Genomic DNA, 26,256 nt, shown 5'->3' on the forward strand with positions numbered 1-26,256 from the left:
TATTAACGTTCATTTTCGGTTTTTAAAATTAGCCTTAAGAGACACTTTAGCGAATCTTGCTAAAACAGAAAGTATTTCCATTTTTAATTTTAAAAATGAACATAAAGTTAACTATGACAATATTTTATTTTATTATAATACTTAACATAGATTATATGAAATAACGATAATAAGGATTATGTAACTTTAGTTTCAGACTGAAATTTCTTCGTCTATTATTTAGAAATATTAAATCTATATTTCGGTTACTTAAGATGCTGCAGAGCTTTTTTTCAGTTATTTTAATTCTATGGAATTATGTAAACGCTATTACAGACAAAAACAATGATACATGTGTTATAAAATCTAATCTTCAGAATTATAATTTTTTTTACTAATTTTTACACTTTAAAACAAAAAAAAATAAAGTTATTTTTAATATCAGCGTGTAATAATCGCTAGATAATTTGTATTTCGTTTATTATTAATACTTAATAGTAGTCATTATTATTTCCATATTAATGTTGTAAGAAAACTGTCCATTTGACGTAATGGCTAAGTTTATCATCACGAGTAAGTTTTTAGAATATTTTATTAAGATTTAGGGAAAATATATCAGTAAAGTCGACATCGCACTAAGGTTCAATTAGATAATAAAATCGTAACATACAGTTTCTTTAAAGAGCGTTAATAACATTTTAAATTAAAACGTATATTAGAATTTTAATGACTGTGATGCATAAAATTAACAAAAAATTTTCCGACTTTGCATGATTAACTTTACTTCAAAACTGATACCAATTTGCTCAGTTCAAGTTCCGTTGCTTAAAAGCAAGCTAAACTATTTTGACAAAACGAAGCTTCTGAGCAATTGAGTTTAAATTTCCATATATTAACAAAAATTAAATGGAATATTGATTATGGCAATATCAGAAAAATTTACAAAAGTCTCATTTTTAAATCTTTTTATCAATTCCATTACTAATGAAATCGTTCGTGAGATAAATTTAATATAAGCATAGACAAAGGATATGATGCATAATGGGATTTTTATCGGTTAAATAGTTTCATTTACTTTATTACCAAACTTCTTAATATTTATCGTAGAACTCCACAGTTATTTCATTTATCGGCCTAAACATTCCAGTCGTGAAATCCAAGGATTTCAACTCCAATATCAACGCTAACTCTAACGGTATTCTTCAGCCCAAATCAATATTCCTAATCCTTACCCTAATCCCATGCTTACCTAACCCTAAGCAAGTCTAAAACGTCAATTTTAACTTTAAAAATACAAATTAAAATTGTTTAAATCAATGTCACATTTTATTTTAATAAATAATAACTTAGTCTCTGTTAATCTTAATTTAAATTTTAAATCGTAATATTTATAAATTAAAATCTATATAGAATATACCAAACATTTTTATCTTTAAACTAAATAAAATAATTTACAATAGTAAAATAACTGTATATAACAAGTATTATCAGTATGGCCTTTTCATGTTATTCACTTTTTTAAAATTTTTCAACATCAACTAATTTGGTATTAGTGCTAAATGATTTCTTTACTGCTCTATATTACTGACTAGTTTTTGTTCTTCTAGATGAGAATATGCTTTTCTGGTAGAATTAATTAGATCGTCAAAATAACTTGGTTGAAATTTTGTTCGTTGGACTGATATTATTGCTTACTTGGTGATTTCCAAGTTATTAGGTTAGTGATTTTTTTGTTTCTGTAGGTTTTCATATTTTCTACAAATTTCGAATTAATACCTTTAGCTCTATAATAACATGTAAATTCAAATAATGGTTTAAAAGATCTATAGGCATTGCAATAGGCGTTTTTACAAATTAGAATTTCATTATAATAATACAAGTTAACTTTTTATTTTAAAAAACAATTTTGTAAGGCCAAATGAATAAAAATATTAGTTCCTCATCACAAGCCGGGTCATGTGAATGTCACGAAAAAAAAAATTATTTTATTTGATCATATGATGCCGATTTTGTTTCACCCGCAGAAAATTTATTAAAATCAGCTAATCATCTTGAATAAATTTTATTGTTAAATTAATATTGCATTATATTTTAATAAAATAATTACTCTAATTTTATTAATTTAAAAGAATTTGTTTTACTCATGAATTAACATCTATAAAGTTTCATTATATTCTCAAGCAATCATCTTTTGAGTGGAGTATCTTAGGGTAGGGAAAGTTAGTTTAGGCTGAAATACTTATCTTTGAAGATAACATTGACGTTGGAGTATCTTAGGGTTAGGTAAGGAAAGTTGGTTTAAGCGGAAATACTTATCCTTGAAGATAACGTAAACGTTGGAATATCTTAGCGTAAGGAAGGTTAGTTTAGGCTGAAACTTTTACCTTTGGAGTTAGTGTTAACCTTAAACTGCGTAGTGCAATTTTTATAGCCACACTTAGCCACAGAAATCACATGAAATCACGTGACAGAGCTTACCTAACTTTATTGATGATTTAGAAATCACGTGGACAATTACGATCCAAATTCTAAATTTAGAAACGAAATAATCAACATGATCAACAGTTACCTTCGGAGTTTGGTGATACCATTTAGTGATACCAATTTAATTTATAAATAGTTTAATCAAATATTCATGTAATTTTTTTCCTAATTTTTGGAAAGCGTCAAATTGACTTCCGCAGTAAGAGTTCTCAACGATGTCTAATAAAAATGACAATTCAAATGAATGGATTAACTGGATTGAAGAAGGTCTTTCTAAAAAACTTATTAAATATTATGAATTTGAGCAATTTTATAATCTTCAAGAAGTTGGTTCCGGAGGTTTTGGAAAAGTTCAACGTGCAAATTGGAAAAATTCTCATAAATATTATGCATTAAAATCATTTTCTACTTTCAACGATACTACAATTAAAGAGATTGTTCATGAGGTAGTAATTAATTATTCCACACCACAGAATTTAACACCATAGTCATATGATTTATGTATTTTTTTTTATTCTATATTATTTAGTAGTCTAGCTAAGCTGATCCTATTGAGTTGAATACCAGTGGTGTGGAATAGTATAGTCATTAAATTTATTATAAATATATATGTTTCTGACATAAAATTCTATTTATAGATTCAACTTCAGCGTGAAGTTGATTTTCATGAAAATGTTATCTGTTTTTATGGTATTACAAATTCCGGTAAAGGTATTATAAATTTTAATAATATTATTTTTAAATTAAATGGTGACTAATCAATTTTTTAATCTTTTTCTTTAAAGATAACCAAAGAAAAGATTATATGCTAGTATTAGAATATGCTGATAATGCTACTCTCCGAAATTATTTAAAAGAAAATTTTAAAAATCTTACTTGGAAGGATAAATTTAATTTTGCATCTCAACTGGTCTATGCAGTATCATGCTTACATGGTGAAGGAATTGTACATAGAGACTTGGTAAATTTCTATTATACATTAACTATTATGAAAATTAACATATATGCAATAAATTAATTTATAGTAACAATTATTTAATTTTTTATATTTTAATAATAGCATTCTAAAAATGTGCTGGTCCATCAAAATACTATTAAATTGGCTGATTTTGGACTATCAAAAAGAATTGAAGATTCATCCAACTTTCAATCAAAAGTATTTGGAATGGTTGCTTATATTGACCCAAAAATATTTAATAGAGGAAGAAATAACAATAATGAACAAATAAAAGTATATTCATTAAATGAGAAAAGTGATATTTATAGTACTGGTGTACTGTTATGGGAAATATCCAGTGGCCAACCGCCTTTTAATGATGAATTAAATGATATTGGCTTGGCTATGGAGATTTTTAAAGGCTATAGAGAAAAACCTATTCCTGATACACCTAAAGAATATATACATCTTTATACTGGTAAATACAATTTAAACTTATAATTTATAATCAATGTTGTTTCAACTAGTTGAAGTTTTTTTTTTTTGTAGATTGTTGGAATATTGAACCTGATGATCGTCCAACTATCATACAAGTGGTTGATAGATTAAAAGAAATTATAATAAGAAAAAATATAATTATAAAAGATTTTTATTTAAATGATAATGATAAAAGTATCCAATCATCAAATAACAATCAGCCTAATTCAAATGTTAAAATTTCTAAAAGTACTATTAATTCACTATTACATGGAAGTTTATCTCAAATTATTCAAAATTTTGATATAATGAATTCAAAAGAAATAGAAACTTCAATATCAACAAGTTATCAATTTAATATAATAACTAATTATATAATTAATTTACTAGATAATGACTATGATGAAATAGGAAAACAGAAAGTGCTAAATTATCTTAATGACTATAATAAAACTTTGCAAGAAATTAATGTTTGGTTATTAAATAATCAAAATAAATCTGATTCTTTTGTTTTACTTGGAAAATTTTATTATTTGGGAATTAGTACCAATGTTGATGAGAAAAAAGCATTTGAATTATTTCAAAAAGCAGCAGATTTAGGAAATGCATCTGGAATATATAATTTGGGATATTGTTATGATAATGGAATTGGAACTGATATTAATGAAAAAAAGGCATTTGAATTATATCAAGAGGCAGCAAATTTAAAAAATGCATTTGGATTAAATAGTTTAGGATATTGTTATACTATTGGAATTGGAACTGCTATTGATTATCAAAAAGCATTTAAATTATATCAAAAGGCAGAAAATTTTGGAAATTCATCTGGAATGAATAATTTAGGATATTTTTATCAATGTGGAATTGGAACTAATATTAATTATCAAAAGGCATTTAAATTATATCAAAAGTCAGCTGATTTAGAAAATGCTTCTGGGATGTATAGTTTGGGAAATTGCTATGAAAAAGGAATTGGAACTGATATTGATTATCAAAAGGCATTTGAATTATATCAAAAGTCAGCAGATTTGGGAGATACATCTGGAATGAGTAATTTAGGATTTTGCTATGAAAGTGGAATTGGAACTGGTATTAATAAACAAAAAGCATTTAAATTATATCAAAAATCAGCAGATTTAGAAAATGCATTAGGAATATGCAATTTAGGAAATTGTTATAATAATGGAATTGGAATTGGTATTAATAAGCAAAAGGCATTTGAATTATATCAAATGGCAGCAGATTTAGGAGAAGAATTTGGAATGAATAATTTGGGAGATTGTTATAATTATGGAATTGGAACCAATATTAATTATCAAAAGGCATTTGAATTATATCAAAAAGCAGCAAATTTAGGAAATGCATCAGGAATGAATAATTTAGGAGATTGTTATAATAATGGAATTGGAACTGATATTAATAAGCAAAAGGCATTTAAATTATATCAAAAGGCAGCAAATTTAGGAAATGAAAAGGGAATAAATAATTTAGGATATTGTTATAGCAATGGAATTGGAACTGATATTAATAAGAAAAAAGCATTTGAATTATATCAAAAGGTAGCAAATTTAGGAGATATATCTGGAATAAATAATTTAGGAAATTGCTATCAATATGGAATTGGAGTTAAGGTTAATTACCAAAAGGCATTTGAATTATATCAAAATGTAGCAGATTTAGGAGATGCAAAAGGAATAAATGATTTGGGATATTGTTATCAAAAAGGAATTGGAACTAATGTTGATAAAATAAAGGCGTTTAAATTATATCAAAAGGCAGCAGAATTAGAAAATACATTTGGAATAAATAATTTAGGAAATTGTTATAAAAATGGAATTGGAACTGATATTAATTATCAAAAGGCATTTGAATTATATCAAAGGGCAGCAGATTTGGGAAATGTACAGGGAATAAATAATTTAGGATATTGTTATAGATTTAAAATTGGAACTAATATTAATAATCAAAAGGCATTTGAATTATATCAAAAAGCAGCAGATTTAGGAAATAGTACTGCTCAATATAATCTTGCTTTCATGTATGAAAGTAATAAATCAATAGATGATGCACTTTATTGGTACAAACAATCTGCTGAACAAGGAAATCAATATGCTCAAAATAAGTTAAATGAGCTTAATAATCATGAAATTTGATGATTTGCTTAATATAAATACTTTTTTACAACATAAAATATAATTTTTTTATCTTATTCTTATTTTTTCATATTTAGTAATTACCAATATTGAAAAAATTTCAAAATAAAGTGGAATTGATAATAAACACTTTTTTTTTTAAATATTTATGCATATATGATATGTTATATTTATGTTGTATGTTTATATACATTTTATATAAGAATTTTTCTAACTATCACCGGGGTGATGATCACCGGTGACTGAAATTATGACGATCGACCAGCATTGAAAAATATAGCGTCGGTAAAAATTGTTAATTCTGGACTACGGTGATGATCACTCCAGTAAAAACTATATATAAAATAAATATTTTTTTTTTTTTAGGATTTACTAATTTTGTAAAAACTGTAAAAAAAGTGGAATCTAATGTACATGAAATGTTTATTCTTTTTGCCAATAGCAAATATATGATTTTTTACCTATTTTTTCATTGTATATGATAAATTTTTACAATACAAGTATTTGTGCATTTTTTCATCAGTAATAATTTAGGATCAGGATCCTTATCCCAGTAAAAAGTCCTGTACTGAATTCATATTAGGTTTGTATTGAATTTATACATGAGCCCGTTTGGTACGAAAAATTGGACCATAAATGGGATAAAATTAAAATAAATATGGCCAAATTTTATACCGAATGGGCTCATTTTATAATTAGCCTATATTTGGTACAAGAACTTTTTACTGGGTATGGATTCTTTATAGATGGAAAGAATCCTTAAAGATCCTTAAATTGATTATAAAATTTTATGGATCCTTAAGAATTTTATAAAATTTTTATCAAGGAATTATAAAAAAAAATCCCACAGAATTTACTATAGAGTCTGATCTATTATTACCATAAAATTTATTATACTAATCTATTGTTATAATGTTATGACAATAATCCTCATAAAATTTACTATACCGATCTATTATTACAAAAAAAACACTAAAATTTGTTATCTACTACTTATTAGCATTAATAGTAGAAATGGCAATCACCAAAAAGAGAACTAAAAATAATACATTATTAGTAATCAACATAACTTGCCAATCAAGTACGTGGATCTTAACTATAAAGAATATGGATGGAACAGACACAGACATGTTTACAATTTAAAATTAATTTATATTTTATACTGACAGGCTAATCTAAATGTAACCGATCAACATTTATTTTTTTATTATATATACTGTATTTAGTTAAATAAACCTACAAACAAATAAAGAAACAAATATTAATTTTAGGGATTCTATAGAATCTTTTGATAGGGAATTCTCACTGATAGAGAGGTTTCTTAGGAATCCTTGTTAATTATGAGGTTTTGGAATTCCTGTGGTTCCACATTCAAAAATTTACTGTACTGTTAGATTATCTATAAATTAAAATGATACAGCCTTGTGTATTATGTGACATTGAAATACCTGTGCAAATCACAAGATTTTGATGTATTGGATAATTAATTTTGACTATCATGATTAATTTCAACTCAGTAAAAAGTCTGTAATTGTATAAAATTCATATACTAGTTTTTGTAATAATTGTTTAATTTTGTTATAGTATTTGCTAAATTTAAATATTTTTATTTTTAAAGTTTAAACATAATTATACAAAATTGCATGATTTCTAAATTTATTTGAAATTTGTGCTAGAGTAGTAAATAATATTATAATAACTAACACTTAAATAAACGAAAGTAACTAAATACTATAAAGTATTTTATTCTAATTAATTTACTTTACATGAATTATTCATTTCCTTTTTAGACATTTTTAATTTATCTTGAGCATCTTGATTTCCTTGTTCAGCAGATTTTTTGTACCAATAAATTGCTTTATCCATATCTACAGCAATTTCTTCTCCATTTTCATACATCAAAGCCAAATGAAATTGAGCTATATTATTTCCTAAAAGTGCTGCCTTTTGATATAATTCAAATGCCTTTTGTTTATCAATATGAGTTCCAATTCCATTTATATAACAATATCCCAAATTACTTATTCCAGTTGCATATCCTAAATCTGCCGACTTTTGATACAATTCAAATGCCATATTCTTGTCAATATAAACTCCAATTCCTTTTTCATAGCAATATCCTAAATTACATATTCCAATTGCATTTTTTAAATCTGCAGCTTTTTGATATAATTGAAATGCTTTATAATTATTAATATTAGTTCCAATTCCACTCATATAACAATTACCTAAACTAACTATCCCAGATGCATTTTCTAAATCCGCAGCTTTTTTATATAAATCAGATGCTTTATATTTATTAATATTAGTTCCAATTCCACCCATATAACAATTACCTAAACTAACTATTCCAGATGCATTTTCTAAATCTGCAGCTTTTTGATATAATTTAAATGCTTTTTTTACATTAATATTAGTTCCAATGCCATTTTTATAACAATTTCCTAAATTATTTATTGCAAATACATTTCCTAAATCAGCTGCTTTTTGGTATAATTCAAATGCCTTTTTCTTATCAATTTTGATTCCAATTCCATTTTTATAACAATTTCCTAAATTATATATTCCCAATGCATCTCCTGAATCTGCTAATTTTTGATATAATTCAAATGCTTTTTGTTTATCAATATCAGCTCCAGTTCCATTATCATAATAATATCCTAAATGATTTATTCCAAATACTTCTTCTATATCTTCTACACTTTGATTTATTACTAATTCAAATATCTTATGTTTATTAATATCAGCTTCAATTCTATTGTCATAATTATTTTCTAATTCATTTATTTCGGATGTATATTCTAATTCTACTGCCTTTTGATATAATTCAAATGCCTTTTTCTTATCAACATCTGTTCCAATTCCTTTTTCATAGCAATTTCCCAAATTATATATTCCAGATATATTTTTTAAATTAGCTGCTTTTTGATATAATTCAAATGCTTTTTTTATATTGATAACAGTTCCAATTCCAATAGTATAACAATATCCTAAATTATTTATTCCAGATGAATTTTCTGAATTTGCTGCCTTTTGATATAATTCAAATGCCTTTTGTTCATCAATATCAGTTCCAATTCCATTTTGATAAAAATATGCTAAAATATTTATTGCAATCACTTCTCCCAAATCTACTACTTTTTGATATAATTCAAATGCCTTTTTCTTGTCAATATCAGTTCCAATTCCTTTTTCATAGCAATTTCCCAAATTATATATTCCAGATATATTTTTTAGATCAGCTGCCTTTTGATATAGTTCAATTGCTTTTTTATAATCAATATCAGTTCCAATTCCATTACTATAACAAAATCCTAAATTATTCATTCCAGATGCATCTCCTAAATCTGCTGACTTTTGATATAATTCAAATGCCTTTTGATAATCAATATCAGTTCCAATTCCTTTTTCATAGCAATTTCCCAAACTATACATTCCAGAAGCATTTTCTAAATCTGCTGACTTTTGATATAATCCAAATGCCTTTTGATAATTAATCTTAATTTCAATTCCACATTGATAACAATATCCTAAATTATTCATTCCAGATGAATTTCCTAAATCTGCTGCCTTTTGATATAATTCAAATGCTTTTTTCTTATTAATAGTAGTTCCAATTCCAATGGTATAGCAATATCCTAAACCATTTATTGCAAATATATTTCCTAAATTCGCTGCTTTTTGATATAATTCAAATGCCTTCGTTTTGTCAATATTAGTTCCAATTCCGTTTTCATAACAATATCCTAGATTATATATTCCAGATGTATTTCCCAAATCTGCTGCTTTTTGATATAATTCAAATGCTTTTTGTTTATCAACATTGATTCCAATTCCTAAACAATTAAATTTTCCATGTAAAACAATAGAATTAGAGTCATTGGGATTATTTAGTAATAAATTATAAATTCTTTGCAAAGTCATATTATAATTATTAAAATAATTTAGTACTTTTTGTTTTCCTACTTCATCATAATCATTATCAAGTAAATTAATTACATCATTAATTACTATATTGTTAAAGCTATTCTCAAATTGGCCATTTGATGACATTGAAGTTTCTATTTCTTTTGTATCCATAATATCAAAATTTTGAATAACTTGAGATAAACTTCCATGTAATAATGAATTAATAACATTTTTAGAAATTTTAACATCTAAATTAGGTTGATGGTTATTTGATGATTGGATACTTTTATTATTATTATATAGATGAAAATCTTCAATAATTATATTTTCTTTTATCATAATTTCTTTTAATCTATCAACTACTTGATTGATAGTTGGACGACTATCAGGTTCAATATTCCAACAATCTACAAAAAAAAAAAATCTTAATTGTTTTGACAACCTTCCTCCATTATTTATAAATCATAACTTGAATTGTATTTACCAGTATAAAGTTTTATATATTCTACGGGTGTACCATGAATGGGTGTCTCTCTAAGGTTTTCTAAAATACTTAAAGCCAAACCAATATCATATGGTTTACCATGAAAAGGAGGTCGACCACTAGATATTTCCCATAACAACACACCAATGCTATAAACGTCACTCTTCTCATTTGATGAGTATACTTTCGTTTTTTTGTCATTGCTATTTCTTTCTCTATTAAATATTTTTGGATCTATATAAGGGACCATTCCAAAAACTTTTGATTGAAGGTTGGATGATTCGTCAATCCTTTTTGACAGTCCAAAATCAGCTAATTTAATAGTATTTTGATGGACTAGTACATTTTTTGAGTGCTGTTATTAAGAAAATAGTCATTATAAATTAATAATTTAAAATAATCAAAATATAATAGAAATTTACCAAATCACGATGTAAAATTCCTTCACCATGTAAGCATGATACCGCATAGACCAGTTGAAATGCAAGAATCAACTTGTCGTTCCAAGTTAGATTTTTAAAATTTTCTTTCAAATAATTTCGGAGGGTACCATTGTTAGCATATTCCAATACTAATATATACTTTTTTCTTTGGTTTTCTTTTTAAAAAGAAAAGATTTAAATAATTCATCGCTATATAATAAATAAAATAATACTAATACTTAAAATACCTTTACTGGAGGTTGTGACACCGTAGAAACGGATAACATTATCATGAAAATCAACTTCGCGCTGAAGTTGAATCTAGACAATAAATAAAATTATATATCAGAAGTGTGCGATAATGTTTTATATTTTATATTATAATTACCTCTCGAACAATTTCTTTAACTGTAGCATCATCAAAAGTAGAAAATGATTTTAATGCATAACGCTTATGAGATTTCTTCCAATTTGCACATTGAACCTTTCCAAAACCTCCAGAACCAATTTCTTTAAAATTATAAAATTGTTCAAATTCATAATATTTAATATATTTTTTAGAAACAGCTTCTTCGATCCAATTAATCCATTCATTTGAATTGTTATTTTTATTAGACATCGTTGAGTAAATAAAAATTCTTACTGCGGTTATCGCTTTCCTAAAATTAGAAAAAAAAAAAATTACAGAGTATTTTCCTTAACTATTTATAAATTAAATTTGTATCACCAAAATGTTTTCACCAAAACTCCGAAGGTAACTGTTGATCATGTTGATCATGTTGATTATTTCGCTTCTAAATTTAGAATTCGACTCCTAATTGTCCACGTGACCACTGATTTTATTTTAATGATACTAACAAATATACTAAGAGATTTGATAATTCGTGAATAAAATAACTTTCAAAGACGAATATTTTTCAAGAAAAAAGATGAAACATTTATCTGATCCAAAAGATATACTTGATATTCCGGTAATGATTTTTTTTTTTTTGATGAAAATTATGAAAATTAAAGGTTTCCTTTAACATAATTTATTTATTCTTAAAAATACGAAATATTAATTAAGAAAAAAAATGTGTAATAATAAAAAAAAAAATATTACTATATAAATTGCTAACATTTAGATGATATAAAATCACCTGCCGACAGGACATTTTCCGATAGCCTAACGCTGGGCGTTTGATCACGTGTTCATGCATAACTCTGCATAACTCTGGCCAAACTTTTCGGAAAATCGTGCCGTAGTCAGCCTTACAAGAGTTTAGTCCATGTGGCATAAAATCACAGAGTGCAAATTAATTATCTAATTTACATAATCCATAATTCCAATACAAACGCATATAAATATGAATATTTTGTTAAAAATAAAATATCATTAGCAAACTAAAGATTATATTAATCGCAAGAATTAAAGTAATAATAATATATATTTAAATTTAACTAATGACTATTTCTTATTTGATTAATTTAATTGCCAATCCGTCTAAAATCAGCACTGCGTTACTAATAAAATTCGGGGATATTAACGATAATAAAAAAACCCGTTTTTTACATCTCACGCGCGGGATAAACTTTTACCCATTTCACCCATTTCACAAATAAAAGTACCTTCAATTTTTTACTAGTTCTATAAAGAAAAATATTTAAAAAAAAGTCTTTAAAAAAAGCTTAGAAAGCCAAAAAATATATGTTTGTAATGTAAATAACATAATATAGTAAAATAAAATATTGAAATTTCTTACATTTTAAGGTGTAAATCTGACGCGCGTACATAGTAAACTTATTATTTTGCATATGAACGTAAAATTTTTTTTTGCAAATTCTTTTTTTTTCAAGTATTTTTTCAGTATATCATATGACTTTTATTTATAGTTAATATGTCGTCTATGAAAATATCCTTTTCTGAAGGATTGTGTTCTAGCACAAAATCGGCAAATTTAACCCCGAATTTTATTAGTAACGCAGTGCCGTTCTTAGACGAATCGGCAATTAATAATGATAGTGTGAAGCGACGGACTATATATTTACGAAGATCATTAAGGTGCTGCACAAAATAATTAACAAAACTATGTCAATAAAATTATTTATTTTTTCGTGCCACATAATTTTTTTTTAAAAAATAAATAACCATTACATTCGAATTTCCCAATAAATTTCAATGCTTTTTTTCATATTCGCTATCTTTTATATTTTCATGGGTCTAATTTTATTCTGGCGCTTTTTGGTTCTAAGTTTTCATCAAACATGAAGAATTACAATTGAATTTCGGCAAGTGGTCAATATCAAATAAATAATTAAAATTAACTGCATAAATTTAGTGATGCTGATTTAATCGAAACCAAATGTTATTCAATATTTTTATAAATATCATTTATATAAATGATTAATTTGTATAAAATATATTATATATTTTTTTCTTTATTAAACATTTTGTAACATGAATACGTTTATTGAATGTGCAATTTAATACCTAGTTTAAAAATAAAAATAGTATCACTATTTTGAAGATATAAAAATACTTTGAAATATCATTTACTATTATTGTCTTTTTTTTCTTGATTTTTTACTTTGAACAAAATACTGTATCTCATTTAGTGCTTTCAAAAAAATTTCATTTCTTTAATTCTTTTTTGTTATATCCTTTTTCAACTTTATCCGTATTCTTTAAGATATTTTCATTCTTTGGTCTATCAAACAAATAGATATTGCATAAAAATCATTCAAAATTTTTTAATATTTACGTCTAATTTAGGAAAACGGCATAAATTCTTAAGTTATAAACCTAACGAGTTTAGATCACTTGACTGAAATGTTTTTGAAGAGAAAAATTATACTAGTCAAAAAGACGAAATAATAAACAAATAAACTAGACTAATTTAGATACAGTTAATGAGCTTTAAAATATAAGTATATTGAACCTATTTATTAGGTTATAAGTTATAGAACTAATTTTCATAATTAATCATAACCATAATTCTCTTTATGTAAAAAATAAAAAAAAATATTTCAAAAAAATATTTAAAGTAAAAAAAATGGAAATCTAAAATTTTATAAGAAAATTTTTTTTAAAAATTATTCTCTTTTCGGTTTTTGATTAGAATAAGGAAAAATTATTCTCATAAATAACTTAATTAATTTAAATGTAATCCATAAAATAATTCCATTAAATCCAAGAATGATACATAATAAAGTTACATAAACATCATAATTATTTCCTCTTATAAATCCCATTCTTTTATCGGCAGGAATCAATTCATTTAATTCTTGATTAAAAGAACCTCGATGTAAAATATATTCAATTAAATCTGCAGCCCTATATTTTCTTTTACTATTAATTTTGGCCAAAACTTTCATTCTCCCTACATTTTTCTTTATATCATTATCATTTAATAAGAAATTTATCTTGGTTATAATATCATTAACTTCCAAATTAAATTTATTTAATGTTAATGCTACACCAGCTGATTTCAATTTTTGAGCATTACCCATCTGATCACCACCAATAGGTAATACTAACATGGGTGTACCAGTAAAAAGGGATTCATGAATACTTCCTGCACCTCCATGACTAAAAAATAATTTCGTATTGGTATGATTAAGTACAGCAAATTGTGGTACAAAATTTGTAATACGTATATTTGGATGTTCGTTATTTAGAATTGAAGATGTTTGAACTTGCAAACCATTAGTTAAATTTAATGTAGGAGAGAAATCATTCTTTGATGTCATAACTAATGACCAAATTACACCATCAATCATATTCTTATTAACGATTTCAATAATGGATTGTAAAATTTTGTTATTATTCTCAGTGGTTGTGAAGAAACGACCACCAAAAGCTATATATAAAACTCGATCATGTCCATTTATAAAATTCGAGAGTTCAGGTGTAAGTGGAGGATAATCTTTTGATATTATTGGTCCAATTTCCTAAGAAAGAATGAAAATTATTATTACAAATTGCATACATCACATTTTACTTCGCATGTTATAATATCTTCTGGTTGGTGTTTATTACCTGAACATTTGATGGTAAAGTTTGCGGTAACTTGAACGAAAAAAAAAAAATTAAAATTCAAATAAAATAAATTTAATTTAATAAAAGAAAAATATTACTTTACCTCAAGACCAAAGAAAGTATCAATAAAAACTAGAGAAGTTCGAAGTAATCTTCTAAAAGACATATAAACGGGTTCAATACTCATTTGATTTCTTAAATCATTTATTTGATTTAAAGGAGTATATAATAAACTAATAATATGAAGAGGTCGTATTATTGTACACTTAAATCTTTCCAAAAATGATTCATTTTCCAATGAAATATTACAATGGAACATTGGATCAGATTTATACGTTTGAGCGTCTGTTACTAAAAAAAAAAAGATTATTTTTTCAAATAAAAAAAATTAAATAGAAATCATCTTTTATAAGTAATTACCATAAAGAAAAGACATGAATCCAACAACAGGCTTCTTTAAAGAATGAGCGACATCTAAACAAGCATCATTAAACATAGTATAACAAATAAATAAATCAATATTATTATCAATTGCAGTATCTTTATATATTTCGAATGTGCTCTTGTATGATTTTACGGTTGATTCAAATATTTTTGATATCAATATATAATCAAATTCTGCTTGTATAAGTCGTGCAGAATCTCCTGTATTTTTAACGGTCAATGGGGGTCCCAATGAAATCTGTTTAATGGTTGGATATTCTGACGCTGGCGTATAATTTCCTGATGATAACATTATTACCTATGTATAAAGTATAAAATATAGTGAGATAAAATAACAATTTTGAAAATTATATATTTTTATTTACTCACATTGTGACCTCTTTCAATTAATACAGCAGCAATATCTAACATTGGTTTAAGATGACTTCTCCCACCAGTATAAGAGCCTACCAAAATATTTTTAGGTGAGAGATTTATATCTAAATTTGTAGGAATATAATTTCGTGTCGCTATAATAACATTGATATGTAAGATAAGATTTAATAAGAATAACGATAATAAGAAAGTAAAAATTTTTTTATTCATTTTCATTTTGGAATTAACTTGATTGATACGATACTTCAAAGTCTCTTTATTTAATAATTATGTGTTATTAAGGTAAAATTATTTACCGAATAATCGTACACAGTTATTACATAATTTCTCATTGGAACGGTACGGTTGAGTAATTTTTCCATTTATTCTTTATCTTTAGACTAAAAATGATCAATATCTAAATATGGCTAATTTACGAAATTAAAAGAGGTGATTTTCACTCGCATGATTATAATTTTTTTTTTTTCCTTTCAATATTCACCATTAAAAATAACTTTGGAAATAAGATATTACAAAATGATAAAAAAGGCTACCAAAAGGGGAGGGCGGAAATAAATAAAAAACAATAATAAAAAATTTCTTAACTATAACTGTTTATACAGGTTGAAACTGGTTTTTTTTATTAAGTTTCATTTTTTTTTCCTTAACGTAAAGTAAAACGTAAAGTAAAATTTTTTTAATTGATCTGCAGATTCACCTGATCGTGTATGATGATCACAAAAGGTATTAATAATCGGTTTTAGTTACCCTATGATATTAAATGTTTAAAAATATTAAAAATCTTAATAAAAAAAGTGAAAATATTATATTATAGGAATTCCGGGCCGGGTTCAAAATATGGCTAAATACGCCAAATACAGGTCCATCCCAAATAATTTAGTACTTTTATGGAAAACAAGTATCAAAATTATGACCAGTGTTTTACCGATATATATTTTTACTATTGATCTTGTATATACTGTCGAAACTACACAAGATTTTAAATAATCAACTATATTGTACCAGGGTAGAGTATAATGTATTAAATTCTAATATTAAATTCGAAAAATAATCGGAAAATTTAGCGTGACTGTCCCAAATATTTCTGATTATATAATCGATTCAAAATTTACAGGTATGTAATACAAGCGAAAAAAATAGCCATGGAACTCACTTCAAGGTTAATGATATCATAACCACATTTAGTAAAGTGCTCGTAAGAACAAATCGGCTTTGATCATGTACATTAATAATATTCTGATCGTGTACACCAATGCAGATAATTTACAAATGAACCCTTAATTCGTGATCGGTAAATTGGATTGACAATAAAGATCCTTGCTTTGGCAACGATCACTGTGGAATCTTTGACTATATCAAGGAGCAAACTAATTATTATTGGCGAAGTGTGTGAATTTTTTTCACTCAGCCACATTATTTCGGGCAAATTTACATTTTTGTAAAGATTTTGCTGATCTTTGATAATTGTACTAACAATGCGAGTGGTTGGGCTTTGAGGGAGGTTGATATACAGTAAATCTTTTATATAGAGTCATCATCTTAACTGAAGCAACGAATTAGCGAGCTTAAAGCTGATTATGGTTGAAAATGTAAAGTTATAAAAGAGAATGTCGAATTCAAGAAAAGAATCGAGGAGATAAAAAAAAATGGAATTAGTAATACTGCAGTCAAGAAGTGTGAGATTAAAAGTTATTAAACTGGAATAAGAAATGGGGCTTCTGAGAAGTAAACACGGGATGCCGATCTGTTCATCCTAACTGCAAAATAGATATCTGCTGAAGCTAGCGTCTGTGATACAAACGCTAAGCGCTCCTGTTTGATCATCTACTCTACCACCAATCATTTTGATAACCGAAATTAGATTTGCAAATTATTATTTTTTTTTCTTGAAGCAGATTCAGAATTGTTAGACGAATTACATCAAATAATTACGAATTATAATTCAACTTCAGCGACATCATTGTGTATATATAGAGGTGCAATCTTATCAAATTCTCATTATTTTTACATAAACAAATCTCAAAAAATCTGACAAAATAAAATACTAAAGAATCATTAATCATGAAACCAACATTTTTTCTCGCAATCTTTTTGGCACTTATTGTTATTATTCAAGCATCTCCTGTAAACCTTATTAAAAGAGAGGAATCTTCAGAGACACCAAAAGAGGGAGATCCTGCAGAATCCGATAGAACTGTACCATCAGGACCAAATCCCCTCCATAATAAAAAATAGGATGTTGCAGTACGTTAAGTCCCTAGTTTAAAGACCTATAATCTACTTCCTTTTTTTTCTTTTCTTTACTGATAATGTTGAACTTTTCCCTATAGGGTTAAATTACGATAATAGGTTGGGTCATTTGATATAAGACTTTTACAAGAATTTGCATGTATTTTTATTTATCAAACTCATATACTTTTTCTCCATTTACAATCACCTTTTTTTTTTATCATATTTGTGTGAAAAATCAAATTTATTTGACAAATAGATAGTTTAAATCTCGATCACAATATTTTATTTCATATAACCTTTTTTTTTTGATTAATTTAGCATTTCATCTTGATTTATATATTCAAAACATAAATTCTTTTACATAAAAAAATGAAGAACAAATAAACTCTTATTTTTTTTTTCTATTTCATTTATGCGAGATTTATATATAAAGGTTAAATAAATAACTTTTTTAAAAAAAATTTTCTTGTCTATAATACATTTTTGATCGATTGTATCACGTGTTTGCAGATTTTTCGTCGTGAAATCCAATAATTTAAAAATTTTTTATTTGTTATATATTAAACTTCATGTTATTAAGTTTAAAAAAATATATATATTTTTTTCCGCATGTCAAGTTGATTTTCCTGAAAGGAAATCATTTTTTCACATGGTTTTTCGTTAATATCAGGTTTTAAAAAAAATATTTAAATAACTTGTTGGATATTTGTTTATTACCTTAAATATTTAAATAACGTTATTTTTACATGAAATGTAAAAAAAAAATTCTTTTTTATCGTAAAGAAAATACTTTTGACTGTAAAAAATTAACGGGAACCGTTGTTAAAGATTATTATGTAACGGCAGCGATATTATGTCTTTTGTATCACCTTTGCGTAGAAATATAATTGTCTTTTTACACTCCAGACTAAATACTAACACTAGGATTCAAAAATCATGCCTTTAATAATACTAATATCTGTTGTACAATATTTAAACATTAAGCTAGAAGATCTATATGTTTACCATTATGCTAGTTCATCATTTTTTTTTTTATATCATATCAATCATTTAAAATCCCGCAAATCTAAAACATGCAAATATATGTATTAAGATCAATTATAAAATTCAAAGGGACTAAAAGAAAAATTCTAAAAACAATAAAACAAAGAAATCTTGTATTTACATGTAATAACTGAAACTATTACCAGTTATAATGCACACACCTGAAACGTAAAGGGTATTACATCATCCAATATCTTGAAAAGGATGCCCTTGGCTCAAAAACTGGCAACTCTGGTTTCTACCCGCAGTTTATTGCATTAGGTAACGATGATGTAATTTATTAAATTAATAAACTCCATATAAATAAACGTCATAAAAGAGTAAATATAAATAAGATATTTTAATTCCAAATTCAATTAAATAAACAAATATGCATTATTTTTTTTTTTGTGCTATAAATAGTAAGGAAATGACCAAACGATATAAAAGGGACATCAACTTTGTCTCCACTCTTCATTTTTTCTAGCTGAAAAAAAACTTTTAACCACAAATTAATTATTCTAATCAAAATGATTTCAAGAAAATTGTATCTCTTGACCATAATCGTCTTTATTTGCACAATATTTATAGGATTAACTCAACCCGCTCCATTGAATAAGCGTGAAGCTAATGACGATAATTCAAAAACAGCTGTAGGTTCGAATGGGATACCGCAAGCTTTACCTGGCAATAAAATGGCCAAACATCAATGATTAGTATAAATGGTATAGTTTTTGATAATAAGTTCAAATTTTGTAATTTTGAAACTTTTGAATTAATTTTCTCGTTTTTTTTTCTTATAAACAAAAGAAAATACTTTGTCGAAATATTATTACATGATTGTCCTTTCTTAATATGTCATAATTTTTCATCCTTTTTTAATCGAAATAATAAATAAATTATCATGCTTTTAAGTAGTCTGTCACGTGTAACATCCTTTTATGTAAATCAAGAATATTACTGTATCAGGTATCTATTAAAATAGAATACGTACGAAATATGTTACATAAATTATTTATAACCAAATAATTTAGTACTTTTATAGAAAACAAGCGCATTTGTTATTTTGTAATAATGATCAGCTTACGTTTTATATAGTATTATTCGTTTTTATTGTATTGATATACTATTGATATCTTACAACATAAATAAATACAGTGCTGTATTTAAAGTAAAACCTAATATGTACAGTACATCTTTTAATAAGAGTAATAATTTTTTTATTAAACAAAATTTTATTGGAATTGGTATTGGCACTCTTTATTAAATTCTTCGAGAGATGGGTGATAAATGTGCTGTATCATGCTTATAAAAGCATGGTATTTATATATTATATGTTATAATTTTGTGCTGTCATAATTAAATTGTCCTGTTTATATTTGAATAATATCACTTCAATAATTTATTAGTACATTAAATTTAGATTATTAAAGCGTTATAATAATAATTTAATTTTAAAACAAGTAATACAGACCCCGGCGAAAATAATGGCGGTCAGTCTTTTTGATATCACGAATGTAATTTATAGTAAAATGTGAAATTTTTTTTTATTTTCTGAAAGAGGAACAGAAAATACATATATTTCATTATTTAAATAATATTTGATATGATCATCTTCCCGTGTCAATAAATGCTTTAATTAAGTATTGCGTACTATTCGCACTCTTAACCAGCGTTATTTTATTATGATATTTTAATATTTTCTTAGCTTTCTCGCCATCCAGAGGTCAGATTGAGACAAATTTACCACCATTGGATTCCTCTTGACTATGTGGTTCGAATGGTGGTCTAAAAATTACTGTATAGCATCTGTGTAATGTGATAGTTCAAGTATAATAGTGAGTATTATGAATTTTTATGTTGTATAAAGATAAAAGCAATATAAAAGCTCAATAATATAATAAAAGACCATTATTTAAATCTCATAATTGCAAGAAATCTAATAGTTGTAATTTTTTTTCAATACAAGCTTTGGTTGATGAGAAAATGAAGTTTAAACTTTTTATTTCAAACTTTCATACCAAATCCAAAAAATTATTAGTAGTATTTCTCTGTGATAATGTGATATAACAAAATGCAATTATAATATTTGGCAGTTAAAAGTAAGTGGTTTTTTTTAAAAAAAAAATTGGAATTTATTATTATGTAGGATTTTGAGCATTTTAAAAAAATTCATAGCAAATTATTATGCTCTGATTCCTATTAAATTTATAACTTCTTGGTTTTTTAGAAGGTAAAATAGGCGTAAAAACAATAATAAATCTTCATTTTTTTTTATTGCTTTTTAAAATAGTGTTCTAAAAATCCGTTGGGCATTACAAGTTTTAATTTAAATAGGAAAATTCTGATCTCATATCCAAAATAACAAATGATATTTGCACCGCCATTCTATTCACCAGGGACTGTATATGTATGTCTATTTTTATAACGGAAAAATAAAATTTAGAATTTTCATATATTTAATATCGGTAGATTAAATAATTAAGCTTTATTCCATGGGTATCTAATAAATACTCCATATACACCGATGCTCCCCACCCTTCTGGGGGCCTCCAAGTCATCGGTGAATATTTCAGTTATTCATTGATACCCATGGAATAACAAGTATGTATTATAACTTATCAATATCTTTAACTACGTTTACTGTTAGATAATATAGTTCAAATACATAAGTATGCATATATATCGTTATACGATTTGATCGCAATATTACCAAAATGTATATAAGTAGTGAGAGAACTGTTGAAGGCACAGACAAAGCAATTTGTTAGTGTAAAAAACTGTTTAACAAGGATAACTTTTAAAGAATGATTCATCCAAAGTAAATTATATTTAATATCTAAAATAAAATACCAATATATATTTTAATCGTGTTACCGGTTTGCAAACTACGTTATATTTAATACATCATATTATAATCATATTTTGGTTTGAGTAATTTGAAATTAAGACAAACACGAATAAATGTCTAAAACCAAATTTTGACCGCTTATTAATTAGAGATATAAATATTGCTACGATAATTTATTTTTAAAGCGTGTTAAAAGTTACTCTTTTTTGAGAAAAAAATAGATAATACTGTGAATCTTACAAATTGATGTACAGTAATAATAAGTTGTAAATATCTACTTTTGCTTTAATTACTCCATTTTGTCTTTGTAACTTAACTTAATAATTATAATAATATGTCAAAAAAACTTAAAGTCTTTTTATAATAAGCAGTAAGCATAAAGCTTAGAATCAACAATATAAATACCGTAATATATATATTTATCTTTTAAAAAAAATAAATTTATATATACATCACGGTGTATTTATGAAATACCCCAAAATTCGTCCGTCGACCGTATTTTAGTCACCAAATTTAATTTAAGTCCCCAAAAAATTTTTTTGTACCCTAAATCTTTCATCTAACCGATTTCCCACTATCTAACCAATTTTCCAGTGTTAAAGGCGAGTAATTATTTGACATTTTTTAGGGAAAAACTAAACGCTAATCGATATCATGTTTCTGTAAGTCAAATTTTAATTCCCGAGGGCGCAGCAAAGGATTTCATAAATCCGTCGCAATGCAGTGCATATTTGCGAAATAAAAATAATAATTTAAACAATTTATCTATAAACCTATTAAATAATTTATTCGAAATAGTTATAATAAGTTATTAAAATTTGTTTCATTAAATCATCCACGTGACAACTAAAAAATTGAAAGACCCCGTCCAAGTGATCATCAAAATTTGATGATCGCTGAAATGGGGTGTTTCCAATTTTTTTAAATTCTTAAATTAGAAGTAAAATGATCGACAGTTACCTTTGGCGTTCAGTGATACCATTTTATTTATAAATAGTTAAACTTAAATAGTTAAAACAAACAAAATTACTTTTTCAATTTTTGAAAAAATATAAATTTAAATTCCGCAGTAAGAATTTTTCTGTACCCCAACAATGTCTAATAACGCTGAACTTGTTAACAATTCAAATGATTGGAATAAATGGATTGAAGAAGCCATTTCTAAAAAACTTATTAAATATTATGAATTTGACCAATTTTATAATATTCAAGAAATTGGTTTCGGTGGCTTTGGAAAAGTTAGTCGTGCAAATTGGAAGAATTCTCATAAGCGTTATGCAATAAAAACTTTTTTTAATATCAATGATGCTACAGTTAAAGCAATTATTCATGAGGTAATTATAATGTCAACCATATCTCATTAATTAATTATAAATATCTAAGTTTTTTATTAATGTAATATTTTATTTATTACTAGATTCAACTTTAACGTGAAGTTGATTTTCATGATAATGTTATTCGTTTCTATGGTGTCACAATTTCTAGAGGTATGATAATTGATAAGTTCTAATATCATTTTATTTTATAATATATAATAATTAATTATCTAATTCGCACAATTTTCTTTTTAAAAAGAAACTCAAAAAAAAGCGTATTCATTGGTGATAGAATATGCTGAAAATGGTACTCTCCGAAAATATTTAAAAGAAAATTTTGAAAATCTTACTTGGGAAGATAAATTTGATCTTGCATTCCAACTGGCTTATGCAGTATTATGTTTACACGATGAAGGGATCATGCACCGTGATTTAGTAAATATTTTACAATTTATTATGTGTTTTATTTTAATGTTTACTTTATTATAACGTTAATTTAATATTAATAGCACTCCAATAACGTGTTAGTCCATCAGAAGACTATTAAGCTAGCAGATTTTGGTTTATCAAAAAGAATCGAGGAAATATCCAACCCTCAATCAAAAACATTTGGATTAATTCCTTATATTGATCCAAAAATATTCAACAGAAAAGTAAATAATGAAAACAAAATAACAGTATACTCATTAAATAAAAAGAGTGATGTTTACAGTATTGGCGTACTCTTATGGGAAATATCCAGTGGCCAACCACCTTTTAGTGATGAATTAAATGATCTTGGATTGGCTATGGCAATTTTTCAAGGCCTTAGAGAGAAACTTATTCCTGATACACCTGAAGAATATATAAAAATTTATACTGGTAAATACTGGCAAACTTACAATTCAAACCTACTACAATTTATGATTAATTAAGACATTTTTTTGTAGATTGTTGGAATATTGAACCTGATAACCGTCCAACTATCAATCAAGTGGTCAATGAATTAAAGGCAAAAATGACAAAAGAAAATATAATTATAAAAGATCTTCACTTACATGATAATAACAAGGATATTCAATCATCAAACAATCAACAGCTAATTAAAATTCCTGAAAATATTGATTCATTACATGGAGATTTATCTAAATTTATTCAAGACTTCAATATGATGAATACAAAAGAAATAGAATCTTCAATATCATTAAGTAACCAATTTGAGAATAGCTTTGATATGATAGTCAATGATATAATTAATCTTCTTGATCATGATATTGAAGAAGGAAAACAAAAATTACTAACTTATCTTAATAGCCATAATATAACTTTACAGAATATAATAATTGTTTATTAAATAATCAAAATAATTCAAATTCTCTTGTCTTACTTGGTCAACTTAATTTTTTAGGAATTGGAATTAGTATTAATAAGCAAAAAGCATTTAAATTAAATCAAAAGGCTGCAGACTTTGGAAATGCATTTGGAATATGTAGTTTGGGATATTATTATATAAATGGAATTGGAACTGATATTGATAAGAAAAAAGCATTTGAATTATATCAAAAAGCAGCAAATTTAGGAAATTTATTAGGAATAAATGGTTTAGGATATTGTTATCTAAATGGAATTGGAACTGATATTGATAAGAAAAAAGCATTTGAATTATTTAAAAAGACAGCAGATTTAGGAATTCCATATGGAATGAATGGTTTAGGATATTGCTATCAAAATGGAATTGGAACTAATATCGATAAGAAAAAAGCATTAGAGTTATATCAAAAGGTGGCAGATTTAGGAAGTTCATATGGAATAGCCAATTTAGGAATTTGTTATCAAGATGGAATTGGGATTGGTATTAATAAGAAAAAAGCATTTGAATTATATCAAAAGGCAGCAGGTTTAGGACATTCACATGGAATAAATAGTTTAGGATATTGTTATCAGTATGGAATTGGAACTGATGTTGATAAGAAAAAAGCATTAGAGTTATATCAAAAGGCAGCAGATTTAGAAAATGCAATTGGAATATTTAATTTAGGATATTGTTATCAAAATGGAATTGAAACTGATATTGATAAGAAAAAAGCATTTGAATTATTTCAAAAGGCAGCAAATTTAGAAAATTTAGAAGGAATAATTAGTTTAGGATATTGTTATCAAAATGGAATTGGAACTGATATTGATAAGAAAAAAGCATTTGAATTATTTCAAAAAGCAGCAAATTTAGGAAATGTGGATGGAATGAATAATTTAGGATATTGTTATCAAAATGGAATTGGAATTGATATTAATAAGAAAAAAGCATTTGAATTATATCAAAAGGCAGCAGATTTAGGAAATGCTTTTAGGATGAATGAATTAGGATATTGTTATAGAAATGGAATTGGAGTTGATATTAATATAAAAAAAGCATTTGAATTTTATCAAAGGTCAGCAAATTTGGAAAATAGTGCAGCTCAATATAATATTGCTATTATGTATGAGAATGGGTTAGGAACTGTTAAAGATATAAATAAAGCAATTTATTGGTACAATAAATCAGCTAAGCAAGGAGGTCAAGATGCTCAAAACAAATTAGAAAAACTTAGGAAAAGGAACTGAACAATTCATGTAAAGTAATTTAAAAATATTTTTATTAAAATTTAGATAAAATGAAAACATTACTAGGGTTGTTATTATTTATTTATTTATTTATTGTTATTTGCCAATATTGCTAATAATTTTAAAAATAAAATTATTGTGATATATTTATAAAAATAAATAATTATTAACAACCACAAACTGTTATACGATTTCTTGTGTATGTTGGGATTCTCCCAAAATCCTGACAACCATAATCCCAATGTGATAAAATCTTGACACTCCTATTTCCGACTAAGACAATATCCTGAATGATTAAAATACTGAAAGAATTATATCCTGAATAGTCCAAAATCTGGAATTCAAAATTCCTGAAAGTTCAAGTTACTGATGAGTCAAAATTCCGACACAATAAAGAAAAGAATTTTTTCATGTGATCATTTATGTAATAAATTGTAGTGATTGCACAATTGTTAATAATTTGCATAATTTGCCAAGGAGTTATTATGTCAATTACTACTGTGTGATCTCACTATATATTATACTGTAACATGTAAGTCATAAATCAAAATTGCAATTTTTTATCATTTAAA

General features: G+C 25.6%; 4 protein-coding genes across 4 annotated transcripts; 2 read left to right on the forward strand and 2 right to left on the reverse strand.

The window, feature by feature from the left end:
• Window positions 1-2,678: 2,678 nt before the first annotated feature.
• On the forward strand, window positions 2,679-6,184 carry OCT59_023852 (uncharacterized protein; the record flags this gene model as incomplete). The annotated part of the gene is made up of 5 exons (XM_066135006.1): window positions 2,679-2,909; window positions 3,102-3,174; window positions 3,249-3,424; window positions 3,524-3,878; window positions 3,950-6,184. The coding sequence occupies 5 exons, from the start codon at window positions 2,679-2,681 to the stop codon at window positions 6,028-6,030; spliced, it is 2,916 nt and encodes a 971-aa protein (XP_065991077.1). The 3' UTR covers window positions 6,031-6,184.
• Window positions 6,185-7,782: 1,598 nt separating this feature from the next.
• On the reverse strand, window positions 7,783-11,464 carry OCT59_023853 (uncharacterized protein; the record flags this gene model as incomplete). The annotated part of the gene is made up of 5 exons (XM_066135007.1): window positions 7,783-10,346; window positions 10,424-10,778; window positions 10,846-11,021; window positions 11,094-11,166; window positions 11,234-11,464. 5 exons carry the CDS (start codon window positions 11,462-11,464, stop codon window positions 7,783-7,785), a joined length of 3,399 nt encoding a protein of 1,132 aa, XP_065991078.1.
• A 2,453-nt stretch (window positions 11,465-13,917) lies between these two features.
• Window positions 13,918-15,898, reverse strand: OCT59_023854 (uncharacterized protein; the record flags this gene model as incomplete). The annotated part of the gene is made up of 5 exons (XM_025331233.2): window positions 13,918-14,775; window positions 14,864-14,893; window positions 14,967-15,214; window positions 15,284-15,605; window positions 15,677-15,898. 5 exons carry the CDS (start codon window positions 15,896-15,898, stop codon window positions 13,918-13,920), a joined length of 1,680 nt encoding a protein of 559 aa, XP_025168242.2.
• Window positions 15,899-22,882: 6,984 nt separating this feature from the next.
• On the forward strand, window positions 22,883-25,684 carry OCT59_023855 (uncharacterized protein; the record flags this gene model as incomplete). Its single annotated transcript, XM_066135008.1, has 6 exons — window positions 22,883-23,060; window positions 23,225-23,275; window positions 23,364-23,539; window positions 23,614-23,965; window positions 24,034-24,291; window positions 24,417-25,684. 6 exons carry the CDS (start codon window positions 22,883-22,885, stop codon window positions 25,682-25,684), a joined length of 2,283 nt encoding a protein of 760 aa, XP_065991079.1.
• Between the last annotated feature and the right edge of the window lie 572 nt (window positions 25,685-26,256).

This window comes from Rhizophagus irregularis, chromosome 4 (assembly GCF_026210795.1).
Source record: "Rhizophagus irregularis chromosome 4, complete sequence".
NCBI classification, from domain to species: domain Eukaryota; kingdom Fungi; phylum Glomeromycota; class Glomeromycetes; order Glomerales; family Glomeraceae; genus Rhizophagus; species Rhizophagus irregularis.